A 12,493-nucleotide genomic window follows, 5' to 3' on the forward strand; every position below is an offset into this window, starting at 1 on the left:
CACTGCAGAGACCCATGCAATTACCTTCCTCCCCAATACACGGCTTTCAAGGCGCAACACTGCCCCCTAGCAGTTACAGTTTTTGTTCAGGAGGGCGGCCACTTTGTTTCCTGTGTCTCCACAGCGTAGAAATAGCCGGCTGAGTCGGCGAGCTGAGAACCGTTGATGTGTAGATGGCTCCGTCTCTCCCCTTTCAAGAACTCCGCTATGAGATTTGGCCCCTGGGTAACATTCCCATCCTTATACAGGCTCAGCAGGAAGGCAGGACTTTCCCCAGGAAACTGCCTGTACCAGTGTACGTAGGACACTGTTCCTGAGTAGCTGCAGGTCAGAATGGAGATCTCCCCTTGGGATCTGATCAGAGATGGAGGACTCTGATCCACTTTAATTTGGCAGCTCACCCCTGTAGACAAAGGCAAATGGAGAAGCAACAGATGAGCTTGTTCTGTTCTAATCAGCCCCTCATCTTCCCCAGTGGTTGCTCCTTATCACTGTTTCTTCTTCAGCCAAAATAAATCAGAATCTCTTAATACTGTGGGCCTTGGTGTAAATGTATGTGGCTCCATCAAAGACAACAAACCTACCCTGATAAGCAGCAGCTGAGTGCCTGCTCCGTTCCTGTGATGTTCAGCACAGCATCTCCTGGAGAATGGAGAGGCCTCTTAGGTCATCAGGGACTAGCACTGCTGGGTGAATTCAGCTTCCTGCTCTGGGGAACTGAGGCACCAAGCGGTCAGGGAGGGGGTTTCCATAGGAGCCAGGCACTCAACGTATATTGTAGTTTCAATGGGATTCAGGCACCTGAATCTGTTGGTCTCCTTCCAAAATCCAAGCCTAAGTCACTTGCCCAAGGTCAGGTAGTCTCTGGCGGAGCCAGGAAATGAGCTCACGTCTAGTGGCTAAAGCACCAGACCTTCCTCATCCCCACATTATTATTATCTCAATAGTGGAGTAACTCAGTGCAACTCTGTGGCCTGTTCGGTGCACAGGAGGTCAGATTAGAGCCTTGCCGGCGTTAAACTCTATGAGTTATTATTATAGCACCTGGAGACCCAGCTGAGATCAGAGCCCTTTGTGCCAGGCGCTGCAGAGACACAGAATACAAGACAGTTCCTGTCCCCCAGAGCTCAACAGACAAAACCTCCACAAACATATAATAGAACTGAAGTGAGCTGGGGGAGGGGCATTGTGCCGGACTCCGCAGAGACCCCCAGGAACTGAGATCCCTGTTACTCCGGGCACTGCACAGACACCATGGGGAAAAGCCCCCTCCCTGAGACACTCACAGTCTAGACAGACAAACTCCCCCTACACTTACAGTAGAACTGAATGGACAGTATCACTGACAAGGGTGTCAGCTGCCTCTTCATTGCTGCTCCGGGTTACCCCTCAGCGCACTAAGGCCAAGGGATGATGCTTTTCCCTGCCTCCGGGACAGCAATGCAGAATCTGTCTGCAGCCCTCTTTGCTGGAGGGATCAGACACATTAATGAGCCCAGCCAATCAGGGACAAACCCCTAGTCTCAAAAAAACAGAACCATGCCCTGGAGTAACCCTTTGCCTCTGGTGTCTTAGGGGAAAAGCTGCCCTCTGCCGGGCACAGAGACAATACACAGGTGCAACTGTATTGACCCCAATCTCCTTCCTCTTCGTTAGAAATGCTGCCCCCTCCTGGCCAGAGACGTACACACTGAAGTGAATCCCCCTGTGGTTGTCACTGTTGGTACATTTTGTCTCTGTGCTCAATAGGTCCCTTTTCGCTGGGTTTAACACTCTGACTTGCCTCCCCCTGGACAAAGGGGTGATCCCCAGAGCTGGGCTCCATGGGAACGGGCAGTGCCAGCTATGCACAAACACTCTGCCGCTGTCTCAGCCTTGTGTTGTAGAGGCGCAGTCTGTGGCACTCGGAGATCAGTCTCGATTTAATCCTCAGTGTCTAATGGTCCCCCAAGAAAGGGGGCTATTTTGTGCCACTGGAGTATTTTTTTGAATCTCCGTTTCTGTTTCTTATGTCTGGCTGCCTGTCCCTCTCTCTCTGTATCTATAAATCCACCCATCTCTTTTTTCTTTTATTTTCTCCCTGTTCATTTGTTTTTATATTTTATCTTTTAATTTCCTTCCTCCCTCCAAACCTTCAGGCTCCTTAGACCAGTGGTTCTTAACCAGGTCCCGAGTACATGGACCCCTGGGGGTACACGGAGGTCTTCCAGGGGATACATCAACTCATCTAGAGATTTGCCTAGTTTTAAACAGGCTACAGAAAAAGCACAAGCCAAGCCAGTACAAACTAAGATTTCATACAATGACTTGTTCATACTGTTCTATATACTATGCACTGAAATGTAAGTACAGTAGTTATATTTCAACTGATTTATTTTATAATTATATGGTACAAATGAGAAAGTCAACCATTGTTCAGTACTAGTGTGACTGGGACACTTCTGTATTTTTAGGTCTGATTTTTGTAAGCAAGTAGTTTTTAAGTGAGGTGAAATTTGGGGGGGTCCAGAAGACAAACCAGACTCCTGAAAGGGGAACCCTCGTCTGGAAAGGTTGAGGGCCACTACCTTCGAGGTCTTTCCCTAACAGGTATTCCCGAAGTGCATTCCCTCCTCAGCCTCTCTCTGTCTCAGCTCTTGGCCCGTGCGATGGGGATCCTCGCACTGCCCTGCCTCACCAGGGTGCTGGGGTCTGATCATGACAAGGAAGGCGAAGCACGCTCAGAGATGCACTGTGTAAGAAGTAGGTGGTGTTGTACCGCCAGCCAGCCTGACAGTTACCCTCTAGCTGGGGAGTTTTTGCACAGGCTGCCAGTGCTCCTGTGTCGCTGTGTCGCCACGGCGCAGAAGTAGGTGGCTGCGTCTCCCAGCTGTGATTCTCTGATGTGCAGGGAACTCAGCCGCTTCCACTTGTCGAGCTCCGCGGTGAGGTTGGGCTCCTTGATTAGTTTCCCATCGGACACCAGAATCAGCAGGGAGACAGGCTGGCCTCCGGGCAGCTGCCTGAACCACTGCAAATTCCAGAAATTGCTCGCCGTGTAGTGGCAAGAGATGCTGCCGTTCTGCCCTTCCCAAGTGACCGCAGACAGGTTCTGGTGCACCTCGGCCTGGCAGCTCCCCCCTGTGGGCAGAAGAGAAAAGACACACCTCATAGATGACAGGGCACCTCTGCTCCGTTCACACACTGGCTGGATGCGAAGCCCAGGGGAGTTTCTCTTCATTTCCAGGGGCTTTGCATCTGGTCCACCACTGCTATTTCCCTATATTGCTGTATTCCTAGATAGCCATAATCTGGGGTTAGGGGTTGGGGTTCGGGGGTTAGCCCTAGATTATTGCTGGCTGCGAGATTCCCAAGGGCACAATAATAAGAGACAGCCCTTACCCCAAAGAGTTTACAGATTAAATAGCCAAGCAAAGGGTGGGAGGGGAAACTGAGGCACAGAAAGGCGAAGGAATTCCAGCGGGCCAGAGCTGGGAATTGAACCCAGGAGTCCTGTATCCCCACCCAGTACAGAGAACGGTGCCTGATTAGCAAAGCAAAGGGAGAGTCAGGGAATTAGTCCTTGTCTCTTAAATCCACCATCATGTTCAGCGTCTTCTGTGGCGTTTCCTGCCCCCAGACTTACAGGGAATGTTCACCAGCAGTAGCAGCAGGCGTGGGAACAGCTGCCAGGGTCTCCCCATTGTCCCTCAGCAAAGAAGCTGTATTGCCGGGTGTTCCCCGTTCAGTACAAAAGGTTCAGCCCCCTCGCAGGTAGATTTACTTCTTCCTCCGGGGCAAATTTACCAGCTCCGCCTCCTGAACCAGGAGCCTCTTCGGGACCCACTGGCGGCAGCTCCGGGTAGCCTAACACAGCCGGGAAATGAGTCCCAGGGGGTCACTTTGCAGATCTGCTCTGAGCAAGTGGGTGCTGTGGGTGGGCGGAGCCTGGCTTCCAGACACAGATGGGTTGTGGGGAAGAGCGGGGGCCTCTTTCAAATTCGCATCCTTGCTGGGGCTACACGGCTTTACAGCGCCATGTGAATGGCCCACGGGACTAGTACAGACAAACCCGGCCACAGGGCTTACTATAATAATGGCGCAAACTGCTGAAGAGGAGCCTTTTCCCTCCCCTGAAATGTAACCTGTGACAGGGGGTGGGTCACTTGCTGATTCCCTGTTCTGTTCATTCCCTCTGGGGCACCTGGCACTGGGCACTGTTAGTGGATAGGATAATGGGCTAGATGGACCTTTGGTCTGACCCGGTATGGCCATTCTTATGTTCTTAAATAGATTTCACGTGTCTGGATGAATAATCCGCAAGTATAAGTGTCGCAGGCTACTTCTACACAAGGAAGTGATGTTTCCTGCTGTGTCTTCAATGACAGCGACTTCTTCCAAACGATCTTATATTTGAGTGTTTGGTTATTAGAATGTGGAGGAAGGAAAAATGTCTCTTCTCGTTCTCTGCAGTCTTCATGCTTCATTATCGAGCTCCCTCGCTTTCCTGACCCAGTATCTAAATAGCTAGCTAGATTGCCTGCTGCACCTCTGTCTATGCATCCATTTAGCCACCCTGCCCGCTGCTTTGTCCATCCCTCCCTCTTGCTGCACTATCTGTTGTGCTGACACTCATCTCCGTGGCATGCGAGCGCTGAGAGTAAAATCGTTTCCCACACAGGCCCAAGGGCTCTACAAGTCTTTGCACGCACGCGCACACCCACCTCCCTGACAGGCTGCAGTGGGTTTTGTACTAGTGCAAGTACACGGCTGAGGGCCCAGGCTGGCTGCTGGGGAAGCTGAGTGAGCTGCACCGGTGGGTGGTTTCCAAGGACCTGGTGAAGGAATCTCCCTGTTCCCAGCCACCTGTGATCCTTAATATCATGAGCTGCGGGGAAGCGCCTGGGACCTGCTGGTAGCAAGGGATGCTCCGCGCTCCCCACGGTAACTGTCCCTCGCTGGAGACAGCAGGTTTGTCCTGAGTGACGGCGTATGGGCCGCGGGCCTGTGGGGAAACAGGGCGAGGAGGCCAGCGGAGGTCACGCCCAGGGAGGGCGGGCGTTTGGCTGGAAGTCCCCTTACAGTGGAGGGATAGAGATGAGCCAGCAGGAAACAGATGGAGTTTTACAAACTGCACGTGTCTGTTGTGCTCAGTAGAGCTGACAGGAAGAGATGGGACTGGCGTAAACTCAGCTCTTTGCTTGTAAAATACCAAGGGACGCCAAGCTCTTAAATCCTGCCTGAGGGTGAGGGGGGAAGTGTCTGTGTGTGTGAGAGAGAGAATAACAAAGACTGGGTACAAAAGGGAGTAATACCTGGCAGGAGAAGGAAGTTCATGGGTGCTGTGGGGTCTGTCAGACCCTGGCAGGACTGGGTCCCTTTGCCGAGAGATCTACGTCTGACACAGGAAATTCTCTGGGTGTGGGATGCATTCGGGGGGACAGGCTGTTTATCTAGGAGTGTGCCGTGTTCTTGTAGCTGTGGTGGTCCCACACTATTGTAGGGACAAGGTGGGTCAGGTCATATCTTTCAGTGGAGCAACTTCTGCTGGTGAGAGACACGCTTCCCAGCGGAGGAAGAGCTCCGTGTAACTGGAAAACTTGTCTCCCCAACAGAAGCTGATCCAATCAAAGATATTATCATCTAAGAGGGTGTATGGATCTCTTTGACTCTGAGATGAAGTGTGTGTGTGTGTGTGTGTGTGTGTGTGTGTGTGTGACTGATGGTGTGGATGCATAGATATCTATATTTCTGAGTGTGTATGATGAGGGATATATATCAGAGAGTGTGCGTGTGTGATTTCAGTGTATAGGTTTCTGACTGTGTGCTAGAATCTATTTGTGCGTGTGAGTCTAGGTGAGAGAGAGTGTGTTTGTCTGTGCAAGTGTGTATACGTGTGTGTGTGTGTGTGTGTGTGTGTGTGAGAGAGAGAGAGAGAACATGTGCGAGTGTGTCCTGTGAGTGGCTGTATGTGAGAATGTCTGAGTGCATGTTACCAGTCTGACAGTGTCTGGCCGAACAACAGAGAAAATCGCATTGGAATGACTGAGTTCCTGTGTTGTCTCCCCAGGGAATGCTTCCCTATCTGCTAGTGTTGTGGGACACGGAAGCCATTTTTCATATAAAACCACAGATCCAGGCAAGTGGGGAAGACAAAAGAGGTGAAAATGTCTATAATTTTCCAGCTGATTCTTCAAGTTTCTTCCTTAAATTACTGACCCCTCTTCTCTTCTCTCCCTTTATTCTGTTCACATCGCTCCTGTTCCGGTCCATTCCCGTGTGTTCTCTTCTGTTCCATTCTATTCTTATTGCCTCTCGCCGACTCTGGTCTACTTTCCTTTCTTCTCTCTGTGCTCATATCCGCTGTTCTATTCTAACTTCTGCTTGTCTCCTCTCTCGGGTCCGTGTGCCTGCCCCACCCAGGGTTTTGTGACGGGCTGCCTGTGCTCACCTGGCACTGTGCTCCAGCGCGCACAGATACACAGCAGAGTCTGCCAGGCGGCTGCTGTTCAGGTACAAGAAGCTGCTTTTGGTTTTGGTGTCCAGGCTCATGGTGAAATTCTCTCAGGTGTCTCTGCGGCTGGGGACAGGAGCGCCAGGAACCGCGGCTGGCCCCTGGGGCTGGCGGTACCAATGCACGCTGTACGCGGTGCCCGTGTAGGAGCAGTTGAGCTGGATGGATTCTCCTTCCTTGGCAGCGACCTGGGACGGCTCCTGGGTCACCGTGTATTGGGCCAACGCGCCTGGAGGAGGAGGCTGGTTTTAGTCCAGGTTTTCTTGCTCAGCAGTCACAGGAAAATACATGCACCTAACTGCACACACAGGAGAAAAGAATCGACCGAAAATCCACCTTTCCCTCTGTACTGTCTGCCTGTCCATCCATCCACCCTTCCCTCTGCCCATCCTCCCTCTGCACTGTCCATCTGTCTACCCACGGGCGCCCATCCCCGTGGTATCGGAGCACCATTCTTTCAGAAAAGCCATTCCCCAACAGCCTGGAAATCCCAACCCGTGCGCCCTGCTCAGAGCAGAGCCTCGAATACCTGGAGCCAGCACCAGCAGCAAAGCGGCCAGGCTCATTGTCAGGGACTCAGCCGCAGCATGAAGTGGCTGCAGCTGAACCTGGATGAGATGAAGCTGTGACACCGCTCAGCCTCTAGGGGTGGCCTTCAGGCTGGAAGCAACTCGGTACATTTACCCTGTTCAAGTGGGTGGGGGAGGGAAAGGGTTTTCCTTCTGAGAGCACTGGGCCTGGTCCTCCACTGGTGCAGATTAATTGGGTTCCATCAGAGTCATTGGGCCGGTTCCCCAGCCGGAGCAAACTGGCCACAGTTCCACTGGAGACCATGGGCAGAGCCGTAGCTGATGTAAATCAGCGGAGCAGCATTTAAATCCGGGGCAGCTGATCCGGTTTCTAGCAGTTAAGGCGCTGTCCCTATAATTCATGGGTTTCCCTCTATGCTTTGCTCTCCTGGGTTAAGCAATATTTATGTAGCGGGCGCACACCGACATCAAGGAAGCAAAAAGATGGTTATAAGCCACTGGCCGAAGTGGGTAACACAGCGATGCGCCAGCCTGTCTCACTAGCAGGCACAGAAAATTGTATCAGGGATTTAAAAAAATAAAAAGATGAGGGGAAGCGAAAGAAAACAGGATTTCAATGAATCGCGGATTGATGCAGCTGAAGGTGGTTGGAGTGGAATGGCCGCTAGGGGGCAGCAGCGGGTGAGGAATATGGGGCGAGGCCTGGTTTTACCCTCAGGTGTATCCCAGGCGAGAATGGCTTGGCCGATCCATTGGCCCTGGTGTCCCATCTCCAGAACAGGCTGGTGCCGCACTGTGATTATTCCAGCAGGGGCCTCCCTAGGCAGCGTGACAGGTGCTTTAAAACAGATCGCCACAGACGCTCCTGCCCCTAAGACATTGCCTGTGCAGCAGGGAAAGGCAGACAAGGGATGGGAGGAAACATGCACAGAGAGTAGAAAGGACTTGCCCAAGTTCATATCGCACCTCAGTGGCAGCGACGGGCAGTCACCCTTCGTCGGTTGGTTCTCTAGGGAAGACCCTGGGCGGGGGGGGGGGCTGTACTTCTACACCCCCTAGGGCAGGGGGAGGGTTTAGGGTTGTGGTGAGGGTGAACTGTCAGGTTGTAGCATTCGCATTTTGGTTACAGTCTTGGGTAAGGGTTAAGTGTGGGGTTAGGTTTACAGTTCAATGGGAATTGAGTGTTTAGTTTCCTGAGACCTCTTTGAAATCCCAGCCCAGTTCCCTAGCAGAACTATCCAAATGCTGAGAATAAAACGCGTCTCCATAGTATCTTCAATCTATACCGACCAAGTTTCAAACTCCCAGCTACTGCCGCTGCCTCAGAGGAACATAAATGTCACCTCTCTAAGGGCAGCAACAACTGTGGAAAATTCATTAGAAACCGACGGAGAGGAAGAGGGAGGAGTTTTGGGGAACTCTCCGCAGATCCAGGAAACACAGTGGGTTCAGGTCAGCCTGCAGCTGAGATATTGGTGTTCTTAGCGGGAGAGGGATGGGCTTGTGGACAAGGGTCTGCTCTGGGATTCAGAGACCAGCTCTGCCACAGACTGTGTGTGTGTGTGACGATGTGTAATCCTCCTCCTCTATGCCTCAGTTTCCCTGGCTGTAAAATAGGGAGGATGTTTTCTAACTCATGGAGGGACTGTTGAGATTTTTTGACGCACCCAGGTTTCAGTGGGATGGGGCATGAATATGTTTACAGGCAATAACGTCTGGGATTATCACAACAAATGTAATGGGATGAGGCACCCAACTCCATTAACCTCCTTTGAAATGCCCAGCCACAACTCCTGAAAGAATTGTTTAAAATCATTTTCGTCTTTCCTCTGCTGCCTTTGCCGGCAGCCTGAGTGAAACCCAAGACAGCGCGTGGAAGGGTTTCCAATGACAACCTGTGTTTATATTTCCAACCAGCAGATGGCGGTGCTTTGTCATGACTTTACCACGTACCACGTGATTTTAGAGTTCACGGTTCTTGGGGAAAGTGTCTTGCAATTAAATAATTTCCAAACAAATCTACCCAAAATGCAAATGTCTCTACAACAGGAGCATTGATTTGACTCTGGGAGAGTTGGTAACTGCAGCTTTACCCCACCACTCAAAACCGGGTATTTCGAATTATTTCCCCAGTATTTTAACTCGCGTATTTAACCCCCATTTCAACATAAATGAGCAATTTAACGGTTCATTGTCCATGTGTAAAGGGATGTTTTCATTCGCATTTTATCTCAATTTGCATTTTCAACAATGTCACGTCATCTACATTTGTACTCACCTTTAACCCCTGTTTTACTACAAATGCTTTTCCCCCACGCAACACAGAACAGGTCATCTCGTCAGCTAAGAAAATAGGTATTAATGGTTTCCTAATTAAAGATCAGGCCCATAATATTATTCAAGGATTGTGTTTAAATTAGCTCTTTACAGAAACCTGTAACTGTTAGGAGGAGATGTATTTTAAGCAGCGTCAGTACTCAGGCTGTTTCAAGGCGCTGCAGCCCGTTTTAAGGCCTGTGGCATCCCCTGCAGCAGGGCTGGGAGGTTTTTGTACAGCTCTGCTGTGAGGCTCTGTCACTGTGCCAGACGCAGGGCGCAGAGATACACCGCTGTGTCTGCCAGCTCCAGGGCTGCGATGTTCAGAACTGTGGAGGTGTCGTTCGCCTGCGAAGAAAACCTCTCCTGGGCGAAATCTGCAGTATCACTGAACGTGCTTCCTTTTGCTCCTCTCAGGAGGATGTACTGCGGGGCTCGGTTCGGGTACTGGCGGTACCAGTAGAGATAGACACCAGCAGTGTAGCTAGTTTCATAAGAACAGCTGAGGGTCACGGTGTCGCCTTGTGATCTGGGCACCGCGGGTTCATTGGACCGGATCGAGTCACCCAGCACCGCACCTGCAACGAGACACTCACGTTCAAGGACAGCCAGGTGCGTTGGCAGGTCTAGGCTGTGAATTTTAAAATAGCCCAAGGGGTTTATCCGCCTGATTTCGAACAAATTAAGGTTAGCGCAAAAATTAAGGTTAAAGCTAGCAGGGGCGTTCAGATCTGGGTCAGGGTTAGGATCTGGATTCGGATTCTGGGTAGAACGGGAGTTGGGAGCCGAATTCCATGACGTTTCTTCAAAAAACCCAGAGCCCGGTTACCTAGTAGGTTAAAGATCCAAAGGTGGAGAATGAAACGCGTCTCCATGGTGCCTCAGACAGCTGGAGCCAGACAAGCTGAGTGGTCGCTGCGAGAAGAATTTAAAGGCAACTTCTCGGAAGGACTGGGAGAGGTTAGTGCGAGACCGGCCTAGCAGAAGAGGGAGGGATTCGGGAAATGCGTAACAGACACAGGAAACGGACTGGGTTCTGCAATTGAAGCGCAGGTGAGAACTCGTGGGACAAATTCCTTCCACTGCACTTCCTGGAAGGACAGTTTCTGGCTTTCTGTCGTTTTTTCTGATTCATTTTCCTTTTATTGTACTTCTTGTTGCTACGTGGTGAGAAGTGAATTAAATACATTGTGGGACGTCTTAAAAGCTCTGTGTTGTGTGTGCCGGTTTTGTGAGTGTGGGTGTGTTTCTATCTGTCTCTATTGTTTGTGTTTGCACGTGCGCGTGTGTCTGCATGCTTCTGTGTGTTGTGTCTTTGTGTATCTCTCCCATTGGCCCCATGCTGGTTTACTCTAGCTGGGGGAATCCAGCCCCAATGGAAGTACAGCTGACTGAGACCTATGGTGGACCTGGGCCAGCTGACTCCATCTGGCCCACAGTGATTCACCGCAGCTGAGGAGCAGACCCAGAGTGGGTAAACTGAGGTTAATCTGAAGTAACACAATGGTGAATTAGGGGCATAAATCTCCATGGGTGTCAATTCGTGTGGTTTATACCAGCACCATCATCTCGTTTAACCATCTGTCTGTTGCCTGGGAATTCTACTCTGCAGTTGTTTTTCTCATGATGATAAAGCCCAGGGGGTGGTTTTTTTGTACAGGCTTCTCTATTAAACGCCTCACAGTGTCTTCCCACAGAGCATAGAAATACATCGCCGAGTCCGTCGGCTCTAGCTCTTTAATTATTAAAGTGAAGAATTTTGAGGATTTCCTGAATTCTGCAGAAAACCTTCTCCCGCTCCGTTCTTTTTAGCGTTATTCTGAAATATTCGGAAGAGGAAATCCATTGCTCCTGATCGTTGCTGTCTGTACCAAAATAAGTAATAATACTTGTATCCAGTGGAGAAAGTACACTCCAGGGTGACAGTCTGAACCCCCAACTTTTCCAGCTCTCCTTGTGTTTGCGTGACACTGCCTTGTCCCTGGCTGGAACCTGCACGGAAGGAAAGAGAAAAAGTTCACCCTAATTAAGCATGTAAAACTATTGCACATCTTCAGCCAGTCTCGTGTGAGGAGAACAGAAGCCTTTTAGGACTCAGGGCCTCCCAGAAATGGGAAGATTGTTTTTACGCATCTTGTACAAAGAGAATGTCGCAGGCACAGACTGAGGATGGGTTTGCCCCACGCTCTAGGTAAGGCAGCAGTGAAGCTGTGAATGGAACCTCGGAGTCCTGAGTCCTAATCATCCATGCTCTACCCACTACAGCATGATCCCCACTCGGGGCTGGATATAGGATCCAGGAGTCCTGATGCTCAGTCTAACTGCTCTCAACCACTAGACTCTCCTCCTGTCCCAGAAGTGGGACGAAAAGCTCAGACCCCTTCTTTTAACCTGCTACACCGCTGCTCTCCTCCCTCGGCTATGAACAGAACCCAGGAATTCTAGCTTCCAGTTTCCCCCTTTTCAAACCCATTAGGTAACAGAAGTTCTAACTTTCGTTTCCCTTTTTAGCGGACACTTACTCAAAGATAGAAATGCTGTTGCTGTCCAAAGCAGGATTTCTGGAGCCTTCGTGGTTAAATATATTGTTTCCAGATCTTCAGGGGGCAAAAGTCACCACAATGATGGGTGAATACAGGAACCTGGATAGAATAGAATCTTATGGTGAAGTTTCTCTCACAGAATCAAACCAGAGAAATTAAATCTGTGGCAAGACCATTTCGTCCTCTCCTATAGACCCCAGTTAAAGGCTGTTTCCCTCACCATGTAACAGCTAATACCCTCCGGTAGCGTTTACCCTGCTCACGGTGGATTTGGCTTGTTCCTGTCACGTGACACCTTTCTAACCTCCAGATCGCTTCAGTAACTCAGTAGAAGCAATTTAGTTCTGTCTCGTCTTCGAAGACAAGAGCTCAGCAAGAATCACAAGGTCGACCAGGGTTTTACTTTTGAAAAAAGCTAACACCAAAAAAAAAAAGTCTAGTCAGGACCCTCCCTCCTCACAGCCCAGCGAAATATTGTGCGCGGGATCTTTCTCCAGAGTGAAGCAAAATTAAGCTAATTGACTCAAGACATGGGGATCTGGGCCATTGACTCCAATGGCGAGACAGCTGATTTATGCCAGTTGGGGTCTGGCCCATTGAATCTAAAGGAG

General features: G+C 50.5%; 1 protein-coding gene, 1 long non-coding RNA gene, 1 pseudogene and 1 gene segment (V, D, J or C); all 4 read right to left on the bottom strand.

Moving 5' to 3' along the window:
* Window positions 1-86: 86 nt before the first annotated feature.
* On the bottom strand, window positions 87-3,716 carry LOC120392794 (M1-specific T cell receptor alpha chain-like). Its single transcript, XM_039517511.1, has 4 exons — window positions 3,626-3,716; window positions 2,840-3,120; window positions 1,516-1,561; window positions 87-403 (listed from the first exon to the last, which is right to left on the bottom strand). The coding sequence occupies exons 1-4, from the start codon at window positions 3,681-3,683 to the stop codon at window positions 87-89; spliced, it is 702 nt and encodes a 233-aa protein (XP_039373445.1). The 5' UTR covers window positions 3,684-3,716.
* A 2,683-nt stretch (window positions 3,717-6,399) lies between these two features.
* On the bottom strand, window positions 6,400-7,059 carry LOC120392795 (annotated as a pseudogene).
* Window positions 7,060-8,700: 1,641 nt separating this feature from the next.
* On the bottom strand, window positions 8,701-10,303 carry LOC120392797. The segment is given in 2 exon segments: window positions 8,701-9,917; window positions 10,169-10,303. Coding segments are annotated over 2 exon segments (366 nt in total).
* Window positions 10,304-10,539: 236 nt separating this feature from the next.
* LOC120392778 lies at window positions 10,540-12,216 on the bottom strand. The gene is made up of 3 exons (XR_005591792.1): window positions 12,103-12,216; window positions 11,862-11,981; window positions 10,540-11,331 (listed from the first exon to the last, which is right to left on the bottom strand). It is a non-coding gene; the product is annotated as an uncharacterized LOC120392778 (long non-coding RNA).
* Between the last annotated feature and the right edge of the window lie 277 nt (window positions 12,217-12,493).

The sequence above is a fragment of the Mauremys reevesii genome, unplaced genomic scaffold, assembly GCF_016161935.1.
Source record: "Mauremys reevesii isolate NIE-2019 unplaced genomic scaffold, ASM1616193v1 Contig116, whole genome shotgun sequence".
In the NCBI taxonomy this organism is placed as follows: domain Eukaryota; kingdom Metazoa; phylum Chordata; order Testudines; family Geoemydidae; genus Mauremys; species Mauremys reevesii.

Excerpts from the sequence above, each read along its gene's own strand:
- LOC120392794 (XM_039517511.1), bottom strand. The coding sequence starts at position 3,683 with ATGGGGAGACCCTGGCAGCTGTTCCCACGCCTGCTGCTACTGCTGGTG. Across the intron at positions 3,121-3,625 it reads ACTGCTGGTGAACATTCCCT|GGGGGAGCTGCCAGGCCGAG; the intron begins GTAAGTCTGGGG and ends TTCTGCCCACAG. Across the intron at positions 1,562-2,839 it reads CAGCCACCTACTTCTGCGCC|GCAAAGGGTTACTCCAGGGC; the intron begins GTGGCGACACAG and ends AAGACACCAGAG.